Source organism: Perognathus longimembris, chromosome 18 (genome assembly GCF_023159225.1).
Source record: "Perognathus longimembris pacificus isolate PPM17 chromosome 18, ASM2315922v1, whole genome shotgun sequence".
Taxonomy (NCBI): Eukaryota; Metazoa; Chordata; class Mammalia; order Rodentia; family Heteromyidae; genus Perognathus; species Perognathus longimembris.
The window spans coordinates 11,233,468-11,257,678 of NC_063178.1; the positions used below are offsets into that span (position 1 = coordinate 11,233,468).

General features: G+C 45.8%; 1 protein-coding gene across 1 annotated transcript in view; it reads right to left on the reverse strand.

Moving 5' to 3' along the window:
• The window catches only part of Ccdc3 (coiled-coil domain containing 3), a 68,821-nt gene extending 49,873 nt beyond the window's left edge, over positions 1-18,948 (reverse strand). The window contains exons 1-2 of the mRNA XM_048367756.1: positions 18,488-18,948; positions 15,707-15,881 (exon numbers count right to left, since the gene is read on the reverse strand). Coding sequence (XP_048223713.1) covers positions 15,707-15,881; positions 18,488-18,900 — 588 coding nt within the window. The 5' untranslated portion in view covers positions 18,901-18,948. The remainder of the gene's footprint in view (positions 1-15,706; positions 15,882-18,487) is intronic.
• Between the last annotated feature and the right edge of the window lie 5,263 nt (positions 18,949-24,211).

The window sequence follows — 24,211 nt, forward strand, 5'->3', positions numbered from 1 at the left end:
CTACAATTTCATTTGGACCCCCAGGAGATGCAGGCTCGGCCATGTGTCACAGCTGATTTAACCAAAAGAAAGATGAGCCCCAGCCAGAAGAGCTGAAGCCTGACAGCCTCCCTGAGGGGCTGAAGATTGAGAGCCAAAGTTGTAAGGGGGAGAGGGGAGGAGACACACACACACACACACACACACACACACACACACACACACACACACACTGCCCAAGAGTCCCAAGCATTTGATCTTAACCACTACAACGGACCCCCAGAAATGGCCCCTGCGGGTCTGTAAAAGCCCAGGGCCTGCTGAGAAAGGGAGTGGAGAAGCCGATTCCTGATTAAGTTGATAGAGAAGGACAGAGCCCACGTGAGGCACGCTGGGAGCACAAAGGATAAAAGCAAATGTCTGTCCCCTTCCCTGGAGAAAGTGGAATGAGGGAGAGCACACACGCTGACATTCTTTTCGGCTTCTGAGTCACAGAGGAGATAAACTACCATTTCTGGTTTAAAAGCAAAGCTTTATGGCTATTGACTTTATGAGCTGCCCATTGCTCCTTACACGGCCCCTGTAAGGCCAGTCAAAGCGTTCAGCCCAAGTCCTGCATGGAGCCCATGAGATGCTGAGATTGACTCTGTGTGTGTGTGTGTCTGTGTGTCTGTGTGTCTGTCTGTCTGCACGTACACATGCACCAGCACTGGGGCTTGAACTCAGGACCTGGGCATTGTCCCTTAGCTTTTTCTCTTCAAGGCTGGCAGTCGACCACCTGAGCTACAGTATCTCTCCTTCTGGCTTTTCATTAGTTAATTGGAGATAAGAGTCTCACAGACTTTTCTTGCTAGGCTGGCTTCGAACCATGATCATCAGATCTCAGATTCCCGAGTTAGCTAGGAGTACAGGCATGAGCCACCAGCAGCTGGCTGAGAGCATCTTCAGTGAAGGTGGTAGGAAACTGCAGAAGACTTTGGAAAGAGCAATGAGAACTTCTATTTCCTAGGCTGCCAGGCGCTGGAAATATTTGTTTCCTGTCTTTCAAGCTTTGCAGCACATATCTATGGTAATAATCTCAGGGTGGAGATAGGACGGGAGGGGAGCAAGTGGAGACTGGCTTGAGGAATATTCTCTTTTAGGGGTGGAGAAGAGCCTCTCTCTTTATACTAGGCATATTAGGTGCCTGTTAGAAAGGCATATTAGAAAGCCTTGAGGAATTGAAAGAAGAGCTTTACTATGCAAGAGTCAGGCACGGTAGAACATGCCCGTAATTGCAGCTACTTGGGAAGCAGAAATAGGAGGATCGCTGTCCAAGGTTAACCTGAAAAACTGGCTAGGCAGTAGTGAATAGTACCCTCCTAGATACCTCAAAACACTGCCAAAGGCAGTGTATTCCAGGTCATTTTATAAGCTCTAAATCAAGCCCTGCTTCATAAGAACTTTCTGGAATATTTAAGGTCCCCTATCCCCTGTGAGACTTTTGTGAGCTTTTCTTACCCCCACAGATACCTTTGTTCTCTACTCAGCTATTCACTGAGTCCAAGTGCTTTCCCTTCAAACTGTCCCAGGGCTTTTTAGGGAAGGTCTGGATGAACAAAGTTCTGGCTTTCTTGCTCTAGCTGGGGTTCAAACCCCACTTCAGAGACTACAGACCCTCTCTCACATTTCAAATTTGATTTTTTTTTTCAATTTTCACTATCTTGTACTTGTACGAAGGAGGTGCCATTTAACAAAGCAGTTTGTGAGTACAATGAATCTTGATCAGTGTTACCCTTCGCCAATCTCACTCCCCCCCTTCAACTTTTCATACTTTTGTGGTACATACCACGAGTTCTTGGCTGTATTCTTCCCACCTTACCCCCTTCATTTGTCCACCCTGCTGCCCTTCGCCAAGTCCCCTCTTGCAAGTACCCATTTCCTAGTACTGATTTTGTTGGACTTTGTCTTTCTACAGAAATTACGCTATTTGAGCTCTCCACAGAATCTCCGTTCGTTTGTAACCACTGTGAATGGAGAGAGAACGAGGGGCGAATACAGACCTTATACTCAATGTGCACACATGCATGTGGAAGTAGAGACTTGGGGGGATGGGTAGGGTTGAGATAGATTGGGGAGGAGGGAGAATGATGGAGGAGGTGATCAAGATGCCTTATAAATCTGTGAACTGACAGGATGAATTGAAATACCTTAGTACAACTATTTTTTTAAATATTTTTAAAGAAAAAAATTCTGTCTCTCATGCCTCTGTCCGTGGCCCCAGGCTTGCTGGGTGTTCCTGATGGGCCTGGTCAGATGGATGCCGGACCTCCAGCAGCAGGCACGGTGAAGGAAGGAGGCAGCGACCCCACAGTCCACCGGAATGAACACCTCTGAATAGAATACAAAAGCACCTGCCTCCACTTTTCAAACTGAACAAGGAGAGACGAGACCCTGACTCAGAGAAGGAAACTCATGGACTATAACTGAAACTCTAGAGGGAAATCTCAGTTCTGTCTTGAAGACCCAAGTAGAGGGTCTCCTCTGCAAAGCATCAGGACCACGACCTTGAGTTTCATCTCTTTTTCCTCACCCAGCCTAACCTGAAGGCCATCCAACCTCAGCTCTGCACGTATGGCCCTGACAAGAGCTAGAAATTGAATTGAAGGCTGGGATACCAGTCAACACCAAGCCCTGGGTTCAATCCTCAACCCGAGGAAACAAAAAACAATATTAACAACACCAACACCAAAAACACCACTAAACCTCTCAAGTGAATTCTACCAGTTACAAACTGAATTGTGTCACTACAGAATTCAAACTCTGTCTCTCAGTACTGAAATGGAACTTGCGGCTAGGTCTCTAGCTGCAGGGATAAATGAAGCTACCATTTGTGTCAAAGACAGTAAGTAATATCTATTGGGTTTATTTCTTAGAGAAAAACACTAATTGAATAACTGTAACAGTAACAGTAGCTATTTGTTTGAAGGGTGCGTGGGAACTGGGTGAAGAGTGTCAGACGTGGGAGAGAAACTCTACTGGATGCATTTTTATGCTTTCAGATTGAAACCAAATAAATATATTATCAGCTTATAGTTCAACTAACGTTAAAAAAAAAAAAAGTGCTCCTGGGCCAAGCATGGTGGCTCACACCTATAATCCCAGCTATTCAGGAGATAATAACAGGTAGATCATGATTCAAGATCAGCCTCAGGCAAAAACTTAGCAAGACCCCCATCTCAATAAACAAGCCAGGAAGGGAGAAGATGGCGCCGATAGAATAGGGAGGCACCCCGACTCGCTCCAACGGCATAGTGAGCTGGGAACCCCAACACCCAACACCCCATCAAGAACCCAGCAAAACCAGCAGCCAGAAGCAGTGGAGAAACGCAGGAAAACAAAAAGGAGCAAAAAAGAAGAACCGAAAACCTACACGGAGCCGGAGATTCACCGGGGCACCTCCCCCCACCAGCCGGCCCTGGCCCAAACAGGGCCAGGCTGGGAAAGGGGAACCCAGCGATTGGCAGACAGGCTGCCAGGAGCGCAGAATTCATATAGCGGGAGACCCCACGGCCACAAGGCAGGGTGCGGAACAAGACACACCCGGCAGCGACGAGAAGTTCGGGTCCACACCGGATTCGGACAAGGGAACCCAGTGCGGCAGAAATCGGGAACTAGGGAAGCCACCACGACACTTAGCCAACCCCTGGAGGGCCAACGGCTGCGCGGGACACACACACAAAGCAGCAAAAGTGAGTGCCCTCCCTCCCCCACCCCCACCCCTGAGGGAACAAAGAACCCCCAAATCAGGCGGGGAAGCTCCCATCAGGCGCTGGGAAGCCAGTTTAGCAGGGGAAGGGCGGAGCAGCCCCAAGGCCCCACAGGTTCCTGAACTGGCAGAACCGGCCCCGCCCCCTTCCCAACAGGGGCCGGGAGACAGCCGGTTGTGCAAACCCCACCCGAGGCGCCTGGACCTCGCAGACTCTTACAACTAAAACCACAGGTGTTGGTGGGCAATACCAGCCCAGCAGGGTCACCTGAGCCTGATCACGTCCCCCACTCACAGCAGAGGTCAGGACTGAAGGTGCCAAGCCACACCCGGACAGTCGATCCCACTGGACCCCACACATACCGCCCCCCCAACGGACTCGTGGGAGGGCACAAGCACAACCCAACAACCCAGGACTTGCTCTGGGAGGCATATCCCGCTAAAGTGCCTGTTGCAGTGGACGCTCAGCGCACAGGAGGGCGGGGCCCCCGTGACAGCGCCCGCTCTCGTAGGCGTGTACCCTGCACTGGTGGGCGGAGCCACAGCAGCAGCACCTGCTGCCGTAGACACGCCTACACAGGAGAGAGGGAAGAACCAAACCTGAGAAGCCATCCAGATCTCCAGATGCGCAAATCACAAAGAAACATAACTCAGTTCATCAAAGGGCAAGCCAACTCACCAACTCCAAAAAGCAGCACGACTGAAGAGGAGATGGAGAATAAAAAAGCAAATGAGGCCATGTTAACAGGAATGATCGAAAGCGTCAGAAATGAAATCAGAAAACAATTCCAGGAATTTAGAGCGGAAATCTGGAAGGACACCCAGGAAGCCAAGAAAGAAATGGAAGCAAAACTGGATACAATGCAAGCCTGCTTTAAAGAAATGGAAGCAAAAATGGATACAATGCAAGCTGCCTTTAAAGAAAATCTCCACATCCTGAGAATTGAAATGCATGAAAAAATAGATTTAAAATACAATTCTTTAAAGGAAGAAATCTCCACGATCAGAGCTGATATGACAACCATAAATAGCTCTCTGACATCCATAAACTCCGCAATTGAAACCATAACACAAAGAGTAGACCACATAGAATCCAGAATCTCTCGCCTGGACGATGAAGCAGCTGACAACAACCAGAAAATGACCACACTCCAAGAAAAGGTGAAGCTTCAGGGAAGACTAATCCAGGAACTAATGGACAAAGACAAGAGATATAATCTGCGCATAATTGGAATAGAAGAAGGAGCCGAATACCAGAGCAGAGGGCTTAATCATGTTCTCAATAAAGTTATTGCAGAAAACTTCCCCAATCTCACAGGGGACCCCATCCAGGTAACTGAAGCCTATAGGACACCTGGCAGGCCAGACCCCAGGAAAGCCACCCCAAGGCACATAATATTCAAGACTACAGACCTCAAGATTAAAGAGCAAATTCTGAATTCAGCCAAAGCGAAGAAGGAAACTTTTTTCAATGGGAAGAGGATTCGAATAACATCCGACTTATCCACACAAACTTACCAAGCTCGAAGCGAGTGGAAGAACACCATCCAAGTACTCCAGAATAACAATTTACAACCTCGGATCAAATATCCAGCGAAATTGGAGTTCACATTCGAAGGGAGAACCAGATCTTTCCACACCAAAGAGGAGTTAAAGGAGTATGTGAATAAAAAACCAGCCCTACAGCGAATATTAAGAGGGGATCCCCACCCAACAGAGATCGTAAAAGACACACAGACAGAATCAGAAAGAAACTTCAATAGCCAAAGTCCACCAGAAACACAAGCTCACTAAAGACAAGAAAAAAAAAAAAAAAGAAAAAACAGCCCACCAAGAAAATGGAAGGAGAAAAAACACCCTTATCCTTGATCTCTTTAAATATAAATGGCTTAAACTCCCCGATTAAGAGGAGCAGACTGGCAGAATGGATTCGCAAACAAAAAGTTGACATCTGCTGTCTACAAGAGACCCACCTTACAGCAAGGGACAAAAACAGGCTTCGAGTGAAAGGATGGAGCAAGATCTACCAAGCAAACGCATCCACCAAAACGGCAGGTGTAGCCATTCTGATCTCAGACAAGCTGGACTTCTCTTTAAAGTCCACTCAAAAAGACAAAGAAGGACACTACATATTAATACAAGGAAAAATACAGAATCAAGAAATCACGGTGATAAATGTATACTCACCAAACAAAAGAGGCCCGACATATGTCAAGCAAATTCTCAAAGAATTACAGAGCAAGATAGACGCAAACACAATCATAGTGGGTGACTTTAATACTCCTCTCTCTCCAAGAGACAGATCCAACACCCAGAGGATTAGTAAGGGAGCTGAGGACCTAAATAACACCATTTCCCAAATGGATCTAACAGACCTATACAGAACCTTTCACCCTACAGAGACCCAATATACCTTCTTTTCAGCAGCCCATGGATCATATTCCAAAATAGACCACGTCATAGCCCACACAAAGAACCTCAGCAAATACAAAAGTATTGACGTCATCCCATGTATTATATCTGATCACAGTGGATTAAAGGTAACCCTCAACAACAAAGGATACCACAGAGCCTATACACACTCTTGGAGGCTAAACCCCACACTGCTATCCAACACTTGGGCCACAGATCAAATTAAAGATGAAATCAACGAATTCATAAGCCACAATGACAAAGAAAACACATCACAAAGAAACCTATGGGACACAGCTAAGGCAGTACTGAGGGGCAAGATCATTGCACTCAGCACCCACATTAAAAGAATGGAAGCAGAGCAGGTGAATACCCTCACGATGAAACTAAAACAACTGGAGAAACAAGAAATGACAGAATCTAAAACGACTAGGAGGGGAGAGATCACGAAGATTAAAGAAGAGATAAATCTGATTGAAAATAGAAAGACCATTCAACAAATAAATAAGACTAAAAGCTGGTTCTTTGAGAAAATAAACAAAATTGACAGACCCCTTGCAAGACTTACAAAAAAAAGAAGAGAAGAGATTCATATTCGTAAAATCAGGGACTCCACAGGAAAAATTATAACAAGTACACACGATATTCAAACAATCATAAGGAGCTATTTCCAAAACCTCTACTCAGCAAAAAAACAATAATTTTACAGAAATGGATCAATTCTTAGAGAAGTACAAACTGCCCAAACTGAACCAAGAAGAAATAAACCAGCTAAATAAACCAATAACTTACAGTGAGATACAGGAGGTAATCAAGAACCTCCCTACTAAGAAAAGCCCAGGCCCAGATGGATTCACCAACGAATTCTACAAAACCTTTAGTGAGGAGCTAATTCCAATACTCCTCAAACTCTTCCGCGAAATAGAAACGGAGGGAGAAATCCCAAACTCATTCTACGAAGCTAATATCATACTCATCCCCAAACCAGGCAAAGATCCAACAAAAAAAGAGAACTACAGACCAATATCACTAATGAACACAGATGCAAAGCTCCTCAATAAAATATTAGCTAATAGGATCCAGAAACTGATTAAGAATATCATACATCATGACCAAGTAGGCTTCATCCCTCAGTCACAAGGATGGTTCAACATCCGTAAATCAATCAACGTAATTCACCACATAAACAGAACTAAAATCAAGAATCACATTGTTATCTCAGTCGATGCCCAAAAAGCCTTTGACAAAATACAACATCCATACCTATTAAAAGCTTTGGAGAGAACAGGAATAGATGGAACATTCCTCAAAACAATAAAAGCCATATACAACAGACCAACTGCTAATATCATATTAAATGGAGAGAAACTTAAATCATTCCCCCTAAACTCAGGAACAAGACAAGGATGCCCACTCTCCCCACTTCTTTTCAACATAGTGCTGGAATCCCTAGCCATAGCAATAAGGCAAGAGGAGGACATCAAAGGGATCCACATCGGCAAGGAAGAAATCAAGTTATCCCTATTTGCAGACGACATGATCTTATATCTGATGGACCCAAAAAACTCAGTACCCAAACTCCTACACCTAATAAACCAATTTGGCAAAGTAGCAGGATACAAAATCAACCCACAAAAGTCAGCAGCTTTTCTGTACACCAGCAATAGACAAACAGAAAAGGAAATTATGGAAACAATTCCATTTACAGTAGCCAAAAAAAGAATAAAGTACCTAGGGATCAACTTAACCAAGGACGTGACAGACCTATTTAATGAAAACTACAAAAATCTAATAAGGGAAATCAAAGAAGACACAAGGAGATGGAAAGACCTCCCATGCTCATGGGTAGGCAGAATCAATATAGTGAAAATGGCCATATTGCCCAAATTGTTATACAAATTCAATGCAATACCTATCAAAATCCCAGCCACATTCTTCACTGAAATAGAGAAACCAATCCATAAATTCATATGGAACAGCAAAAAACCTAGAATAGCCAAAGCAATTCTAGGCAAAAAAAGCAGTGCAGGAGGTATCACAATACCTGACTTCAAGCTCTACTACAAGGCCATCATAACAAAAACAGCATGGTATTGGTATAAAAACAGATCAGAAGACCAATGGATTAGAACTGAAGACCCAGAAATAAAACCGCACTCTTACAGCCAACTGATATTCGACAAAGGAGCTAAAGACATACAATGGAATAAACATAGCCTCTTCATCTTCTGGTGCTGGGAGAACTGGGCAGCCATATGCAGAAAACTCAAAGTAGACCCAAGCCTATCACCATGCACCAAGATCAACTCAAAATGGATCAAGGACCTCAACATCAGACCTGAATCCTTGAAACTACTGAAGGACAGAGTAGGAAAGACACTAGAACTTATAGGCACAGGAAGGAACTTCCTGAATAGAGTTCCAGGGGCACAACAAATAGGGGAAAGACTTGACAAATGGGACTACTACAAATTAAAAAGTTTCTGCACAGCTAAGGACATAGCCACCAAAATAGAAAGACAGCCAACGATATGGGAAAGGATATTTACCAGCACAGCAACAGACAAAGGCCTGATATCTGTCATCTACAGAGAACTCAAAAAACTAAGCCCCTCCAAGCCCAATAAACCTATTAGGAAATGGGCAAAAGAGCTAAAGAGAGACTTCACAAGAGAAGATATAAAAATGGCAAAGAAACATATGAGGAAATGCTCAACATCCCTGCTAGTAAAGGAAATGCAAATAAAAACAACCCTGAGATACCACCTCACCCCAGTTAGAATGGCCTATACTCTGAACTCAGGAAACAACAAATGCTGGAGGGGCTGTGGGGAAAGAGGAACCCTTCTCCATTGTTGGTGGGAGTGCAAATTAGTACAACCACTTTGGAGAACAGTATGGAGGTTTCTCAAAAAGCTCAATATAGACCTACCCTATGACCCAGCCATACTACTCCTAGGCATCTATCCTAAACAGCAAAATCCAAGATATCAAAAAGGCATTTGTACTTCCATGTTTATCGCGGCACAATTCACAATAGCTAAAATATGGAAACAACCCAGATGCCCCTCCACAGACGAATGGATCCAAAAAATATGGTACTTATACACAATGGAATACTACATAGCGATTAGGAATGGTGAAATACTGTTATTCGCAGGGAAATGGTCAGAACTCGAACAAATAATGTTGAGTGAGACAAGCCTAGAACACAGAAAACAAAGGGGCATGATCTCCCTGATATATGACTGTTAACAAAGGGAGATGGAGAGACAGTAGAGACCAAGTCTGTGAATACTGTATATGTTCTTGATACATTGTATATTGCATATATGTCAACCTGACCTAGACAAGGGATAGAAAAACAGGTCGTAAGATATCATAAGAAATGTACACACTGCCCTACTATGTAACTGCACCCTCTTTGCACAACACCTTGTAAAAAATTTATGTCCAATTAATAAAAATAAATAAATAAATAAATAAACAAGCCAGGTATTGGTAGTGTATGCTTGTCATTGCAGCTGCTCAGAAAGTATAGGCAGTTCCCATGCCCTGAGTTCAAGCCCCAGTTCTGGCACAAAAAGAAAGTAATAATTTCAAATGACCCATTGGTACTAAGAATAAACCTGAGAGTTTACAAAGTACTTTCAATACACCTCTGGGGGGGCACACCCAAGGTCATTTTTTGGGAAAACAGCAGGGCCCCCCTGAACTTCCAGTGGGAAATTTTACACTCCTTGGAGAGCAGCTCTGGGAAGGACTGCTCTCTTTTAGGAGCTGCTTCCTAACTCCAAACAAGGAAAAAACAGAACTGGAGGGCAGCCTGACCTTCACAGATTTTATTTCTACCCTCATGACATTTTATCATGGTGACATAAGTATGGGTCAGGCTAGGTTTTGGTCCTGGGGGACAGTGTGAGCAGAGAGAGAGAGAGAGAGAGAGAGAGAGAGAGAGAGAGAGAGAGAGAGAGAGAGAGAGAGAGAGAGAAAATAGGCAGCTTCTGTTTTGACTGTTATACTCACCCAGCAGGAGCAAGAAGAAGAAGGAAAAAAAAAAAAATGTCCTTGGCGGAGAGAGTCCCACCAGCAGATGCTCCTGTGTGCCAAAGACACGGAACCAGAGCAAGGTCCTGGTGAAGCTGTTAGCTAAGGGGTGGGATGGGATCCTGGCAGAGGAAGGCACCGGAAGGGAAGCAGAGGTGGGAGTGGACCAAGCGGAAGGGCATCCTCTGGAACTGCCTCCAAGTCAGGTTTTCCTCCTGCTTCTTTCCTTACCCTCTAGAGAACGTGGTTCCTAGGCCTTCTAAGATAAAGTAAGAACTGTGAAGAGAAGGGAATGGGCCCTCCATGCCTGGAGCCCAGAGCCACGATGAGCAACATCAAGTATGGAAAAGCACAAAGCATCCTAAGCACATGTAGGATTTGAATCTAAGACCCAGTACACGAGACCACAGCCTTTCAAAACTGCTCTCAGAGCCCGCGAGGATTAGTGTGTTCTAATTCACAACAGTCTCCTAACACCCGTTGTCTGCTGGAATTTTTTTTTAAAAAAGGGGGACATGATAGGGCATGGTGGTAAATGCCTGTAATCCCAGCACTAGAGAGGCTGAGGCAGGAGGATCTCAAGTATGAGGCTAGCATGGGATACACAGGGAGACAATGTCCTGTAAAGTCAAAGCTGCAGGAGGAAGGCAACCTGAACATCAATTCTGACATTGAAGGAAAACATAGAACATTCCAGACATTAGCTGGTGTTCTTATCTGTTATGAAACAGATAACTTGAAACCATGTAACTTGAGGGTGTATGTGGGGTTGGGAAAGATGGGGGAGAACAAGGAGAGGGGTGATGTATTTATAAACAGACTTGTTGAACTGAAACCCCTCTGCGCAACTCCTTAAAGACAATTTTGAAGGATAAATGGAAGCTTATTTTCCCATAGGAAGATACATTTTAGCTTTTGTTTCTTTAAGGAAGAATCAAATAATTGTCAAGTCTACAACTGTTTTAATCATTTCAAACTCTGAAAAGAACATGGCAAGGGAAGAGCACACACAATTTTCTTGTTGGGTTTCAGGTTAGTTTTTGTACACAGGGTCTCACTGTGCCACTCAGGCTAACATTGGGCTTCGGATCCTGGCTCAGCCAGGTTGGGAGGTCTGGGAGGGCTGGGAGGGCGGGGCTGGGCCAACTCCCAGGCCAGCACAACGTTCTGAAAAGTAAATTCATTTTTAGTTCCCAGTTGCATTTTAAAAGAATGGGCCAATTTCACTTACCTCTCTGCTGTGTTTACACTCAAAACAGGCCAGGAGAAAACTGGAATGAAGCAAGCAGTCCAGAAAACATTTAGGATGTCTCAGATAGGACTTCTAAATCCCACTACTCGGCATTAGAGTACCCTAGAGCACTTCCCCCTCTCCCCCCCACCCCAGTTCCGACTCTTCCTCTAGCAGCCCTACACTTTGTTATCTAAAAGGCCGGGGTGGGCAAAACTGGTTCAACACATGCAACAAACTAAAACTAGATCCTTATATATCACCCTGCACCAAAATCAATTCCAAATGGATCAAAGACCTCGAAATTAAAACAAATACCCTGAAAACACTAAAAGAAGGAGTAGGAAAAACACTTGGGCTCCTTGGCACAGGACGGAACTTCCTTAACAAAGACCCAGAAATGCTACAAATCAAAGAAAGGATGGACAAATGGGACTACATCAAACTGCAGAGCTTCTGCAGGGCAAAGGACATAGCTCACAAGATAAACAGAAAGCCCACAGATTGGGAAAAGATCTTTACCGGCCATACAACGGACAAAGGCCTCAGATCTAAAAAATATGCAGAACTAAAAAAATTACATTCCTCCAAAACAAAACCGCAAATAACCAATAGCTCCCTCAACAAGTAGGCTAAAGACTTAAAAAGAGGGGCTGGGAATATGGCCTAGTGGCAAGAGTGCTTGCCTTGTATACATGAAGCCCTGGGTTCGATTCCTCAGCACCACATATATAGAAAAGAGCCAGAAGTGGCGCTATGGCTCAAGTGGCAGAGGGCTAGCCTTGAGCAAAAAGAAGCCAGGGACAGTGCTCAGGCCCTGAGTCCAAGGCCCAGGACTGGCCAAAAAAATAAAGAAATAATAAAAAATAAGCATTAAAAAAAAGACTTAAGGGCTGGGGATATGGCCTAGTGGCAAGAGCACTTGCCTCGTATACATGAAGCCCTGGGTTTAATTCCCCAGCACCACACATATAGAAAATGGCCACAAGTGGCGCTGTGGCTCAAGTGGTAGAGTGCTAGCCTTGAGCAAAAAGAAGCCAGGGACAGAGGTGCTCAGGCCCTGAGTCAAAGGCCCAGGACTGGCCAAAAAAAAAAAAAAAAAAAAAAAAAAAAGACTTACAAAGAGACTTCTCTGATGAGGAAATGAGAATGGCCAAGAGACATATGTAAAAGTGCTCTACATCACTGGCCATAAAAGAAATGCAAATCAAAACAACATTGAGATTCCATCTCACCCCAGTAAGAATGTCATATATCAAGAAAACTAACAATAACAAATGTTGGAGGGGATGTGGCCAAAAGGGAACCCTACTTCATTGTTGATGGGAATGTAAACTGGTTCAGCCACTCTGAAAAGCAGTATGGAGATTCCTCAGAAGGCTAAACATAGAGCTCCCCTAAGACCCAGCAGCCCCACTTTTGGGCATCTACCCAAAAGACTGCAAACAAGAACACACTAAAGCCACCAGCACAGCAATGTTCATTGCAGCACAATTTGTCATAGCTAAAATATGGAACCAACCCAGATGCCCCTCAGTAGACAAATGGATCAGGAAAATGTGGTACATACACACAATGGAATTTTACGCCTCTATTAGAAAGAATGACATTGCCCCATTCATAAGGAAATAGAAGGACTTGGAAAAAATTATACTAAGTGAAGTGAGCCAGACCCAAAGAAACATGGACTCTATGGTCTCCCTCATAGGGAATAATTAGCACAGGTTGAGGCTAGTCACAGCAGAGGATCACAAGAGCCCAATAGCTATACCCTTATGAACACATAAGATGATGCTAAGTGAAATGAACTCCATGTTATGGAAACGACTGTTCTATCACTGTAGTAATTACTTTCAACAGGCCATGTGAAACCGTAGCTTCTATTGTTGATGGTCCTCTTGTATCCCCTTCCTGTGGTTGTACCTGCACTATCACTATATCTTATCTGAGTACATTGGAAACCGTGTATACTGGTATTAGAACTAGGAAAGTGAAAGGGAATACCAAAATTGAGAGATACAGTATAAAAAGACAAAAGACTACAAAAGGAATACTTGCAAAACTGTTTGGTGTAAATCAACTGAACAACTCATGGGGGGAGAGGGAAAGGGGGAGGGGGGAAGGGGGGAAATGAGGGAGGAGGTAACAAACAGTACAAGAAATGTATCCAATGCCTAACATATGGAACTGTAACCTCTCTGTACATCAGTTTGACAATAAAAATTTTAAAAAAATAAAAGGCCAGGGTGACTAACAGGAAAGGACAAAGGAATTGTCCTCAAGATCAACATCTGATCAGCAGAAAAGATCTACTCCTCACTGAAGCAATTCTCCATGGTCTTATTGTGCTGTGCTTCTTGCTCAAATGCTGGAAAAAATGAATTCCAAAGCAATGTTAACTGCTTTATTATGTGACCAAAAGGCTAATAAAATTATGCAGCTGACAAGTTTGGGGGTTAAATTCTTTTCAAGTATTTTTAGGATAATATTTGATCTCTTGACATAAATCTATTGTCTTATCAAGGATTTGCTTTTAGAAGTAAAGCCTCACAAAATGAACCAGACCAGAAAAAGAAAAAATAATTGCACGTGGAATGTACTAGATGTGACTTGAAGCTTGAGATACTCAATGCCTCCAATTCAATAAGGATCGGGCAGCCGTAAAGCCTAGAAGAGGGCCAGCCAGGAATGGTAATACACACCTATAATCCTAGCCCTAGAAAATCCTAGCCCTATCTAAGGCAGGAGCATCACAAGTTCAAGGCTAACATGGACTGTGTAGTAAGACTCATCTCAAAACAACAACAAAGAAAGGAGTAAGAATAAAACAGGTGCTATGAACAGAGTGGTACTAAGGAAAGCCACTGTTAATCATGGGGAGAAGGTCAGATCACACAAGTAGCACGCAGAGGCCTCTGGGGGTCGAGGAGGTTTGAAAACATGGAGGCAGCTACCCAACAGAGGGTAGACCACCAGAACAGTCACTTCTCTGGCACCTCTCACACACTGGCTGGCTCCTTCTTCCCACCCATGTCCAGGCTAATTCCATAAGAGTTCCAGGAACAGAGAACCTGCTTTCTGCCAAGGCCACTGGACTATGAGAACAGCATTTGATGACGACGCAACACTATCAGGGCTTCAGGCCTGTCGTCCTAGCTACTCAGGAGCCTGAGACCTGAAGGATCACAGTTTCCAAGCCAAGAGACTCTATCTCCAATTAACCAGCAAAAAGCTGGACTGGAGGCAGGGTTCAAAAGGCAGAACACCACCTGTGAGCAAGAAAGCTGAGACCTTCAGTCCAAGTCCAATCCCCCCTCTCCCACCCCTGACACACACACACACACACACACACACACACACACACTCAATCAGTATAGGCAGACAGGCCATGGGAAAGTGATGAGAAGATCCCTCAGGCCTTATCCCTGAAAGAAGGTCCCTATGTGTTCTGACACACATCAGAACATTTTCCAGCATGGCCTTAAAAACATTTTTGATGGCAGGTCAGTGAATGATGGCCACCCATCCCCTAGGCCTACCAACCCAACCGCATTGTGAGTGGCCACTTTTCGGAAAGTGACAACATTCACAAAAGTAGCCCAGGCTACTTTCAAGATCCCCCTGCCTCAGCTTCCCAAGTTCTGGGATTACAAGCATTCGTCACCACACTTGACCCATATTTACATTTTTCATATGTGTGTGTGTGTGTGTGTGTGTGTGTGTGTGTGTGTGTGTATTCTATATTGTAATCAGCCCTATCCTCTGGATACTACTAGTTTGCCTTTTTGAGGAGAGGTTAACTGAGGCAGAGGGTAACAACTGTCATCTCTTCTTGTTTCCATACTTTCTGAAGAACTCCTTTTATAAAAAGGTTTAAGAACAGTGTGTTTTTCAGGTGTGGGGGAGGATTGGGTAGGTGCCGGTACTAAGATTTGAACTCAGGGCCTCTTACATGGCTTTTTGACTCAAGGCTTGTACTCTGTCACTGGATCTATGCCTTATTTCTGATGTTTTGCTGGCTAATTAGAGATGAGAGTCTCATGGACTTTCCTGCCCAGCTGGCTTCAAAGCTGAATCCTCAGATCTCAGCCTCATGAGTAGCTAGGATGACAGGCACTAGCTACCGGTGTCCACCAGGATCGATGCATTTAAACAATTAGACATGGGACAAGATGATAAATATTTTGGTCCAGAAGAATACTGTTCATGGTGTGGGTCACCAAATTCCTACATGATGTAGCCTTTTTCTTTTTTTTAATGGCACCATCCAAGGCCCAACCAATTCTTACCCTGTTGTCTTCCTGGATCTCCCAGTCACTGGAGAACGTCACCAGCTGCTGCCCTTGGGAGCAGTTAGCAAACTGGAAAAGACTGGAAAACATCCTCCTGTTCTCTTGTGTATCTGGGAAGATGGCATCTTGGAAATTGACTCCATGAGGCAAGAGGTTATAATTTTCATCCATCCTAGTCAGGAAAAAGGGGGGGAAACAGCATCAACAAAGAGACAGAGGAGGGGATGGTCTCTCCAACTTCATGGCAGAAGTTACCACAGAGACACTTATAGTGTCTCTGCCTCCCACAACTTAAAGCTTTCAAAAGACAGAATCTGGACAGGGAAAAAAAGGAAGGGGTATGCACATTCCTGTCTATGTGTGTATTCTAAGTCCCCCTGGGCTTCTCTTCCCCTATTTGTCCTTGTTTCCTAGTGAGAGGAAGGCAAGTTCCTGGGTTCAAGTCCTATCATGGCTTTATCTTGTGTCACCAATTTCTTCTCTAAGACTCAGTCTTGCAATCTGTTAAGTATAGTAGTACTTGTTTACTTGGTAGTATCATACAGACTGCATTGGGAAATTACATAAAGCACTTCACCCAGGAGTGCAGTATGAATATTAATGAATGGGGTAAATACTAGTGAACCTTTTCACAGAGCCTTGGGTAACTTATCCAAAAGACCAAGAAGATGGAGGGAAAGAATTATAATCTAGACAAAAGTGGGCAGGGCCATGCCACTCGCCCCCTCCCCTAAACACACACACACACACACACACACACACACACACACACACACACACACACACAGACCAAATCCGTTTTCATCCAGTGGGTCCAGAATAACAAAGAAGGAATGACTCGTATGCATTTGCTAACTTACTTCAGGGCAAGACAGTCCTGTGTCCTAACTCTGTCAGACTACTGTGCACGTCTGTGTCTGCACTTTTTGTAGATGTATTAGAGCAAAACATGAGATTGCTGGCTGTCCTCCACAAAACCACAGGACAAAACCGGATTTCATAACTTTTAAAAACAAAAGGAAAAGCAATGTCTGCTCTAGTATTTTGAGTTTTTCCTTTGGAAAATAAAGTGGTTTTTGAATACTTTCATAGCTGGGTCCTCAGAATTTTTCCTAAATGATAACATGCAAAATCAGAGTTAAGTTTCGCAGAATCAAGGCAGTCTCTCAGTTCTGGCTGAATTCGTTTGGAAATTATACTTTTCAAACAACAAAAAGGAGGGGGAAGAGAGAGAGAGAGAGAGAGAGAGAGAGAGAGAGAGAGAGAGAGAGAGAGAGAGAACCTAATCTACTGCAAGCGCTCAAGCCAACACAAAGCTGGTCATGTGTTCTAAACTTAGATATTCTGGCTCCAATATGGAAAACATTGCCATGACCACCCTTCTGTGGAACTGTTTTCTTTCTCTGAGCTAAAATGAATCTGCAGCTCAGAGCAGTCCTACTCAAATGCCATGTCATGGATTGGGGAGACCAGAATGATTAGTGATTACAATTGCTTTGGATTAATTTAGTCACTATCTAATGTGCGTTAGATTCCGTTCATTTTGACATTTTCCGGAATGTTTTATCTACATGTGCAACGTGGGGAACCGGACCCAGAGCCTCATTCACACATGCAAGGCAAGCTCTCTCCTCCTGAGCCACGCCTCCAAGCCTTTTGTTTGTATTTTGGGACAGAATCTATTCTTGCTTCAAACCCATTCTCCCACTTTCCCCTCCTGAGTAGCTGGGATTATAGACACGTTTCACCATGCCCGGTTCTCTAACACTCTCCATTGAACATCACACACACAGTTGGAGTTCTACTTGGGAAAGAATTCAGTAGTTAATAAGAACTGTCTGAATTATTAAGCAGATGCCATCTTGACAACAAATGAGTTTCATGGAACTTCCCAACACTGGTGTTGGCTAGTCAAAGTGTTCCACCTGCTTGATCTACCCTTCACAACATTGCCAAGGTGGGATGGAGCCCCAGCTGGCCCCTAAAGACTTTGCTATCTTAAACACCTGAGAGGGTGAAACACCCGACAGTCGGCTGTCCTACTGGCTCAGACGCAGGTAGAGAAACAGCACGTGTTTTAGTACCAACCGGTCTTCCTTCTTACTTTATGCAGGAGAGGATGTGGGGGGAGGAACTTGGGAGGCCCCCCAAAAAATCACTCTTGGGAGCAGGGCCCTGGGACCCCACCACTATAATCCCAGCTACTCAGGAGGCTGAGATCTGAGGATGCTGGCTAGAAGCCACCAGGGCAGGCAAGTCCCTGAGACCCTTTCCTCCACTTCACCACCCGAAGGCCAGGATGGAGCTATGGCGCCAGTAGTAGAGTGCCAACCTTCGGCAAAAAAAAAAGGCAAGGGGCAGTGCCAGGCCCCGAGTTCAAGCCCTAGTGTACACACATACGTACGTGTCCACGTACACACACACACACACACTCACACACACCACTTAGAAGAACTAGCCACAACCCCAACGACCCATTTCAAAGCTTGTCTCTCTCCACAATCCCAGTCTGCCCGCACCAGACGCCAGCGGGGGCTGTGGAAATCACACGCCCTTTTAGGGGTACAGGACCCCCTCCCCCCCACCCCCAAGAAACCACCTCTGCGTTTTAAGCAGCTTTACTCCCCAGCGCTGGCGAGGATCGCCCCGGAGCAAGCAGGGGAAGAGTGCGGGTTCCCAGGGCGTATTCTCACTTGGGGGCTCGGGAGCTGCTGGATGGGGGGGGGCGCCGGGCCCGGGGGCGGGGAGGGCGCGGCCAGGTGAGGCTGGCGGGCTCACCTGAGGAAGAAGAAGTAGGCGTAGTCCTGCACCACGGTGTGCGAGTGGCAGGCGAAGTAGCCCAGGCCGCTGAGGTTGAGGCGGGAGCCGGCGGGCACCTCCAGCATGCTGCCCCACGCCTGGTCGCACAGCATCTCCACCTCGGCCGAGTAGAAGAGGCCGCCCTGGCCGGCGTGCGGCCGCTGCCACGGCAGGTGGTTGTAGGGGCCGGGCAGCTCGGGGTGCAGCGCCAGCACCCTGGCGTACACGATGGTCTCGGCCAGCTCGGCGCGGCAGCCCTCGCTCAGGGGTCTCCACTCGGAGGGCAGCTGGCAGGCGCGCGCGGGCGCGGGGCGCGCGGCCAGGCAGAGCGCGGCCAGCAGCAGCGGGCGCAGCGGGCGCGGAGGGCGCGGCGGGCGCGGCGGGCGCGGCATGCCGGCGGCGGCGGCGGGCGCTAGCCCGGGTGCATGGCCCGAGCTCGCCCCGGGGAGCGCCAGGGCCGCCCAGGCTCGGCTCCCAACCCTCCACGCCCCGGCCCTCGCCCGCCACGCTTTTAAAAAGGTCTCCGGGGGGGTGGGGTCCCCCACAGGGGCGGGATCGACGCCCGCCCCCTCGCTCGGCCCCTCTCCCCCGCGATGGGGGCGTGGGGAGGGCGGGGAGTCGGCGCCGGGTCCCGGGACGCTCGGGGCGGCTGAGTCCTCCCCCCACCCCCTTACAAGCGCCTGGCCACGGATTGCCAGGTGCAGCGTCCCGCTCTGCGTTTACATGGTTATCCGGCAAGCCTGTTTTCTAGAAAAATACATGGAGATCCGATGGACTGGGTCTTCCCGGAATAGCATGGGTTGCTAAATACTTAGAGATTCTGTCTGTCTGTCTGTCTCCCACCGCCCCAATCCCTTCCCCTCCTCACCCTCTCCTAATGAACTTTAGAAAGTTCAGTCTCTCCCTCCCTCCCTCTTCTCCTCTCTCTTTCTCCTATTGAACTTCAGCAACTCCCCTCTCTCTTCTAATGAACTTCGGAAAGCCTTGACAAAGATGGGGGGGCGGGGGAGAGCCATCGTGCCATGATCTTTTTAAAGTTTAAATGATCTACAAACATTGAAACTTCCAGATTTCCCAAGCCAGGGATACAAAGTTGGCAGTCGACTCAAAACAGCTTTTCAGTCGTCCATGTGTGAATTTGATGAGGCCCAAAGCCAAGAATGCCCCCACTTCCTGTAGCTGTGCCCACCCCCCACTCCTTGTGTCCTTAGAACAATCTATCTCAGAACCTCACACCTGCAGACAAGCACTCTGTCACCTGAGCCACACCCCAGTCCTTTTACTCTTAGTTTTTCAGATAGGGCTTTTGGCCTTTGCCCTACCAGTCTTGCATGGCAAGACTACTTGGTAGGTCTCCAGAGCAGCTGGGACTAGAAGTATGCACCACCATACCCGGCAAGAGTATTTCTTTATAAATATATGGATGCCATATAAATACTGTGTAGGGAACGTGTGTAATATCATGTATTTTTACAATAAATATATTGTCCTGTATTAATTTGGATTCTGAAAGTTGTGCCTTTGGAACTCAGCTAGATTGTTCCATGATCTGCTGGGTAGAGTGTTCCTGGGGAAATCTGCAAGAAGAAAGGTCACAGAATTAAGCAGTAGAAGTTTGAAGGTTGAATGAGCCTCATGTAACCTTTGAGGGCTTCAGCTCACTTGAGGGTCATAACACTAGACTCTAGTGACTCAATTGGGTGTTGTTCTGGAAACCTCTTTGCTGGGCTAGAAAGCCAAAGGAAGATAAGGACAGGAGCTCCTTCAGGACAAAGAATCCTGCACGTCTGGTATTGAGACAAGTTTCACTATGTAGCCCAGGGTGACTTCAAAGTCTCCGTCCTCCTGCCTCAGCTTCCTGCTGGCTGGGGTTACAGGCAGATGCTGACACACTGCAGGCCCTCAGTACATTTTGAAGGATTAAAAATAGTTGTCAAGGGGCTGGGGATATAGCCTAGTGGCAAGAGTGCCTGCCTCGGATACATGAGGCCCTAGGTTCGATTCCCCAGCACCACATATACAGAAAACGGCCAGAAGCGGCGCTGTGGCTCAAGTGGCAGAGTGCTAGCCTTGAGCAGGAAGAAGTCAGGGACAGTGCTCAGGCCCTGAGTCCAAGGCCCAGGACTGGCCAAAAAAAAAAAAAAAAATAGTTGTCAAAATCATTTCCAGGGCAACAGTGTCCAAGTCTCCTGGCTATGACCTGCCACGAAAGACACCAGGCTTTCACACAATAGTTAAGTTATGATTGTTCAAATGTATGAGCTATTCAGTCATATTTTGATACTTGTGCATTTGCATGGTTTAATACTTAAGTTTTGTATTTGAATTGTGAGAGTTCATAAAGTTATCATATTAGTTTACCATAACAATAGTGTAAGCTGAGTGGCTTAAACAACAGCTGTTTCTTTCTTCTGGGTCTGGAGATGAGAGGTTCAAGGTCAAGCACTGCTGTCTGCTGAGGCCTGTCTTCTGGGCTTGCAGAGGACTGAATTCGTGAGTCCTTCCAGCAAGAGACAGCTCACCCCTTGTGCCCTTTGTAGAGGCTGAGAGAGAGGGAGTCAGAATTAGATCCACAACAGTTACTTAACGGTTGTTCTACGGGTTTATTAAAGAAAGCAGGAAGAGGGTATAAAATGTTTATATTCCTTGCAAGCTGATTTTGAGCAAGCATTGCCAAATTGTAATATGAACAATTGCCAATGTTTATTCCTCATGTACTATGGACCAAATACTGTTGTAAGGACTTTCCATATGTCAGCCTAATTAAGTCTCCAAACAGCATTCCGGAGTAGATTTGCCAGAGAAGTTAGTTAACTTACACTTGGAGAAGTTAGCCAACTTACCTAAGATCACAGAGCTCAAAACTGAGTCAGGATCCAAACCCCAACAATCAGGCTCCGGGGTCCATACACCGAACATCAGTGCTAGAAGATGAAGGGAAATAGGGAATGTTTCAAAGGTGCAAGTTGGTGCCTTTGTTTGCGAGGTACCTAGGGTACATTTTAGTTCGAGTTATGGTTTAGAATAGGCAATGTCTAGATAGGCTTGTGTGTAGAACACTTGACCCATAGCTGCTGGTGCTAATTTGGGAGGTTCTGGAAACTTCAGGAGATGGGACCCAATCAAAGGAAATAGGCTACTGGGAACATATTTTGGGGGCCTCTAGGGCCCCTTTCTCACCATGAGGTGAATGGTTCCCTCCACCACACCCACCCACCATCGCCATAATGTTCTGCCTCCGCACAGGCCCAGAATCTGCACAGCCGCTCATTCTCCCTTGAGTGCACTGGTCACACTATGCAAGTGTAGCTCATAGCATCATCCCAGGAATGGCCAGTGAGTATGGAACTGAAGTGACATCAATTCTGTACTGTTCAAGCACCCTGTTCTGTTTCAGTCCTGTCTTACAATTTATGCAGACAAGATAGTTAAGAAGGTTTTTCTTTTTAATTGCCCCTTCAAGAGCCTCAGGAGCCTGGAAAAGATTTTTCTACTTCTACAGACTTTTCTTTCCATTTTAGACAAGCAAATAAGTAAATAAATACACAATAGTACACATGGCTGTTTTCTCTCTTCTTGTCTAAAGTTGACAGAATCAAATCCAAATACTCACTACTACCCAGAACGAATTTTCCAGACAAACTTCCCCTGAGTTCTTCCAAGCACATGGGCTACATTTTCCATCCGCATTTCAGATGAAAAACGAACTAGAGTCAGCGTTGACAAGCACCTCATAGAAATGCATGGCTCTCCCTGGGGCTGGGGCTCACATCTAGAATCCTTGCTGCTTAGAAGGCCTCAGACCTGAGGAACATCGTTCAAAGCCAGCCCAGGCAGAAAAATTCCCAAGACTCTTGTCTCCAATTAACCAGCAAAAAGCTGAAAGTGGAGATGTGGCTCAAGGGTAGATCACTAGTCTTGAACGAAAAAGCTAAGGAAGAACATGAGGCTCTGAGATCAAGCCCTAGTGCAAGGAGGGGGAGGAAGGGGAGGGGGAGGAAGGGGATGGGGAGGAAGGGGAGGGGGAAAAGGAAGAGGAAGAGGAGGCAGAGGTGGCACATGGTGAGCCTTGAGGCAGGTGGTAGTATATGTCCTCAGTATTGTCACCACCTTTCTCGCAGTTGGCCCAATGGAAACTGGGCAACTAGTTGATTTTGAGCTGAGATGAAATTTGTTAATTCCACTAAACCAAATGCCCAATACCTGCTTATTCAAGTGTTTAGATGCCAAATGGAAACAGTAGGCATACCTTGAGAAATTTCGTACTCAATAGTCAACATTCAAGCATTATTGATGTTTCACCAAATAGCTTTCAATAGTCACCTTTCAGTTACTGCCTGTGGAGTGTTAGTCCAGGCACTTGGGTTCCAGCAAGGAGCTCGTACTGTGTACAGCCATCACGAATCAAAGTGGTGTGATAGATCAGGCAGGTAATCTAGACTTCGAAGACATAATCTTTGCTAGAAAAGACTGCCTGAAAAATCTTACTCAACAGTCTCTGAAACACCTTCATTTAAATGTCTACGAAACTACAGACTAAGGCTAAGCAAGCCAAGGTCTAGGTGAGTCTAGAAGAAACTTAAACTGCTAGGTACTGGTAGCTCACGCTTGTAATCCTGGCTCCTTAGGAGGCTGAGATCTGAGCAATCTGAAACCAGCCCAGGCAGGAAAGTCTGTGAAATTCTTATCTCCAATTAACCACCAAAAAGCTGGAAGTGGAGCTGTGGCTCAAGTGGTAGAGAGCTAGCTTTGAACAGAAAAGCTCAGTTAAAGAAACCAGATGATACTTCCAACACAAGAGAGATAGAGAAAACCCAATTCTCCTTAAGTTACTGGGGCAGGGATTAAACACTGTTAAAGGCAACTGCTATACTAGCTTCTGTTGTCAGATTACTGACAAGTACAGAGCAGTAAGCCTCTGAATACTACAGCCATAAGTCTCTGGCCTCCAGACCAGGAGGCCACAGATTCTAGTTCTCAGAGCTTGAACATATAAGTCTCTGTGTCTGTCAGTTCAGCGCACAATCCTCTGGCACTCAAAAGCCCAGGTGTGCCAACACTAAAGGAATTACTCCCTGCCTGTTCACGATTTCTGAGTAGAGCCAGAAGCCCCAGCCAGCTGAATGGTATCAAGCGTTTTGCCTGTACATCTTCATAGGCAGATCCATAAGTTCACTGGATAGGCTGTTTCTTATATTTCCCATATTACCACAGGCAACAGTTTTGCTGACTGTTCTTCTAATCTATAACATGGGTCCTCTTTTCTTCAGCTGCCAATAAGAATCTTCTCATGGCTTTTAAGGCACCCTGTAACAGTTCACTTCCTGGTCCTCCAAATTCTTCCATTTCTCTGCCAGACTCTAAGCTGATGCTATGGTAGGACCATTTGTAAGTAACTTCCTATGTCATTTTCTACTGCTGTACACTAAGCCATCCCACGATTCAATGGTTTACAAATACTTCTTCCAATTCTGGCATCAATAAGGAGGTGGCTGTGTTTCATGTATTATTGACTTGGAGTTGGGAAGTCCATAAGGTCTCAAATGGCCTCACACAGAAAGCTGTGGCTTGGACCCCAAATGCAGTAAGTGTGAAGGCCTCAGTCATTCTCCTCGTGGTTGTTTGAGCTTCCTTACAGCATGGTGGATGGACAGAAACAAAGAACTCTAAGAAGATCAATCCCACTCGACAAAACACCAGGCC